Here is a 3,562-nt window from a genome sequence, read left to right on the forward strand (position 1 = left end):
TGATCCCGATCAACCAATATGAGCTGAGTTTTCAAAACCTCACTATTCGATCCCTGGCCAGATTTTCCAAACTCGAAATTGATAACCGAATCGGTTGGTTCCAATTCTGGTTCGGATCGACCAGAATGAACCAAAATGATTTTGAAACCTTGTACCTGGTCCACAGCTACAGAATAGTGTGCACAAATGACAGCCATAAGCCGTTTCGTGTCTCTCATGTATGCGTGGCTGACAAGTAGCTGCTTTTTTTCTGTTTGAAAGGTCTTGCTTGCCCAGTTGTTCTTTTCTTTCCCCCAAGCAACCCTTGTTCTTTTCCTTCCCTTTCGTTTTTTATATAAATTTCCTTGGGAAAGGTCGCCATTAGTCCATATCTGACCTAGGGAACCATGTAAGGAAGTATCTAATGTGGCTTATCACTATAACGACTCCTCATGTACCACCATTCCATCTCATCCAAACCATCAGATTTTGTCAAATAACTGATATCAACCATTAAAACTATTGACTTGTCAACAATTCATGTGTTTTTTGGTACGTAATATGATACGTTAGCGTTCCTCTCATATCCATGAACAGTGGCATTCATGTAATATCATTACTTGAACAAGGGCTCGCGTTTCGACTTTGAAAAAATCGTATCGGTTTCATGGAAAATCTTAACGGTAGTTTCAACTTTCCCCCACTTCGTCGAGGCGGCAATACGCGGCGAATCAGTTTAATTAAAAGAGACTAGAACCTGAAATCAAAAGCTTTAGTTGAGTATTGAGTTTTCTCTCTCTTTTTGTCAGCTATGGCGAAGAGGTTGCAGGTTGAAGTCCATTAAATGATATTCAGATTCTCGCTTAGTTTTTCTTTCTGATATGTATAAACAAATGATGATCTGAGTTACCGAGAATTCGTTTTCCATTTCATTTTCAGTTCCTTCTTCTTCTTCTTCTTCTTCCTTCGTTTTCAGTTCCTTATACTCCGGTTGCTGATTTCGGTTTTGAGCTCTCTGTGATACTGGAAGCTTGAAAAGCGTTTCTAAGAATTGTTCCAAGTGTATCTTCCTTGAAATTGAGATACATATCCGATTCTTAGGGTTTGATGCACTCTTCAAACCTCTAGAGTTATTTTCCTGAAATTATATGGTGTTGGCCTGCGTTATTGGATTAATAACAGGTATGTTTTGATCGAGTTTCAAGTTGTCCCTTGCATGTTTGCGATTGATGAAAATTTGATTTCTTTGTTTATTGTCAACTTTGGTCAATAATTTTTTTTTTTCGTTCATTACAATCAATTAAAATTTGATTTCTCTGTTTGAAGTTTTCTAAATTTGATGGATAGTTGTTGAGTATATGCTTCTAGTTTTCATTTTTCGCCAAATTTTTCTATGGAAATGCTTCAGAGAAGATTCTTCTTGTCAGTTCATCGCTATTTCCTTTTTGTTTAGCTGTTGTTTTTCTTTCTCCTGGCAATATGAATCTACAGTAGATAGATTTTGGACTGTGAAATTAAAAGTGTGCTTATGTTGTTAATGGAAGATTTTGTTTTAGTTATTCTGCTGTTATCTAGGCATTGCATCTTTCTGTACTGTCTAGGAATAGCAGTAGAAAAGCTGTTATTTATTTAATGCATTTCTTTATAAGTTTTCTATTTTTAAGCTTCGGCATTTGCTTGTAAATTGTTTTCGTCCTGGACACTTGTACCAAATGTAAAGTTGTGAGATTTTTTTTGGAGTTTTCTTTTTATTTATGGGTGCATATATCTGCAAGTTTCCTGTTGTGAAGCTCTTACAGTGGATTTAGTAGTAATACAGTTATTAGATTATTTCTTTTTTTATACACTATTAGCTCATGTATAGTTGTGAGGTTTCTTCTTGAATTTTATTCAAAACCGTTCATCTAAGTGTTCTCTTCATTCTGAATTATTCAAGATCCACTACACCTTCATTGGGTAGAAAGTCGTCAAAACAAAACTCTGTTGTCGTTCATTTCTCTTTATTTGCTTGTTCATTCTACATGTTATTGGTGAATGGTGTGTTCTTGCTCCTGCTTTGCCAATTTTTCTGCACTAATGAATTTGAAATTTCATAGTCATTAAGGCAAAGTTTTTAACTTTTGACTGAAACACAGGGCTTGAAAGTTCCAGGATTGTGGAGATTCCTCATAGTTGATCAAAATATCTCTTAGTTTCTTGGATTGTTGGTGCTATTGATGTGTTATGGAGAACACAATTCATTTTCAGAAGTTATGCCAGGTGGAAACAAGGAGGATGGTTTTGCTGATGGCAATATTAGCTTCTGTTGTCATAGTGATTCAATCTTTCGGCCTTCCTTATGGAAATGTCTTGTGGTCTCTATTTCCTGTTGGTAAGAATTCAGTAATTGGGAACAGCAGCTCTCCGTCCAGAGATTTCCCCCCCAAGCCTTCTCAAATTGGGGACATGACCCTAAATGAATCCAATCCAGTTGATTTAGCCACAGTTTTGCCGTTGGTGAATAATACAGAGGATCTGGGTGAGATGGGGCAAGCTGAGCATCAAAATGTAAAAAAAAAAAAGGATGACAGCCTACAGAATGATATCACATTGGAGAAAGATATGGATCCTGATAAAGCTTCTCACTTTGATGGATATCAAACCCCACATAATGAATCTTCATCTAGGGAAGCTTTAAATCCAGATAAAAGTATTACATTGCAGCATGTCAATGCTACAGGCAATGGTTCTACACTAACAAAGCCAAGGGAACCTGAAAATTCATCAGGTGATGATGGTCGCAAAGAGGATAAAACTTTCGTACCAGAGAAAGGTCAGAACATGGATACAGATTTTGCACCCCCTTTGCCTGTGTCACCACAAGTAGTTCCGTCAGCTAACACTGCCATGCCAAAGAGTTTGGAATCAAATTCGACAAATCATATCACATCTGTTGACTCCACGACTTCAGTTTCCAAACAAGAGATTGAAGCACTCTCCAAGGATGAAAAACCTGAGTTGTCAAAAGGTAGTCAATCTAATTTACACAGTACTTCTACGGAAACCAAAAATCCTGTTGCAAAGGCACCAAAGCGTGAGAAGTCACCAACTTCAGTAGCATCAATATCTGAAATGAGCCACTTATTGTCTCAGAGCCGTGCTACTTCCTTTGCCATGGTATTGCATCTCAACATTTTAATTTGCCAGGTGGAATTTGGTCCACTGTAGGAATTTAAACTCTTAACCTTTTTTGGATTGTGTTGCAGCGACCACGATAAACTCTTTACTCTTTTTGGATTGTGTTGCAGAGACCACGATGGTCTTCAATACGAGACAAAGAACTTCTTTCTGCAAGAGTACAAATTGAAAACGCTCCCATCATCCGGAACAATCAAGACCTCTATGCTCCACTTTTCCGGAACGTGTCTATGTTTATAAGGTAAGGCTATCATGATGAATGCAAATACTTATTTTGTACAATGTTTCCTTGTGCCATACTTGTCTTAGCTCATGCAAATTGACCAACTTGTGAGAAAATTCAGCTTTTGATACTCATTTTGCTTTCATTTTTGTGTTCAAAAGTCAATGTTTCAACCTCAACATC

At 37.3% G+C, this 3,562-nt stretch overlaps 1 protein-coding gene across 1 annotated transcript in view; it reads left to right on the plus strand.

Moving 5' to 3' along the window:
- The first annotated feature begins 649 nt into the window (after nucleotides 1–649).
- The window catches only part of LOC122064319, a 4,907-nt gene continuing 1,994 nt past the window's right edge, over nucleotides 650–3,562 (plus strand). Inside the window, exons 1-3 of the mRNA XM_042628023.1 lie at nucleotides 650–1,161; nucleotides 2,115–3,135; nucleotides 3,267–3,398. Coding sequence (XP_042483957.1) covers nucleotides 2,203–3,135; nucleotides 3,267–3,398 — 1,065 coding nt within the window. The 5' untranslated portion in view covers nucleotides 650–1,161; nucleotides 2,115–2,202. The remainder of the gene's footprint in view (nucleotides 1,162–2,114; nucleotides 3,136–3,266; nucleotides 3,399–3,562) is intronic.

The sequence above is a fragment of the Macadamia integrifolia genome, unplaced genomic scaffold, assembly GCF_013358625.1.
Source record: "Macadamia integrifolia cultivar HAES 741 unplaced genomic scaffold, SCU_Mint_v3 scaffold1606, whole genome shotgun sequence".
NCBI lineage: Eukaryota > Viridiplantae > Streptophyta > Magnoliopsida > Proteales > Proteaceae > Macadamia > Macadamia integrifolia.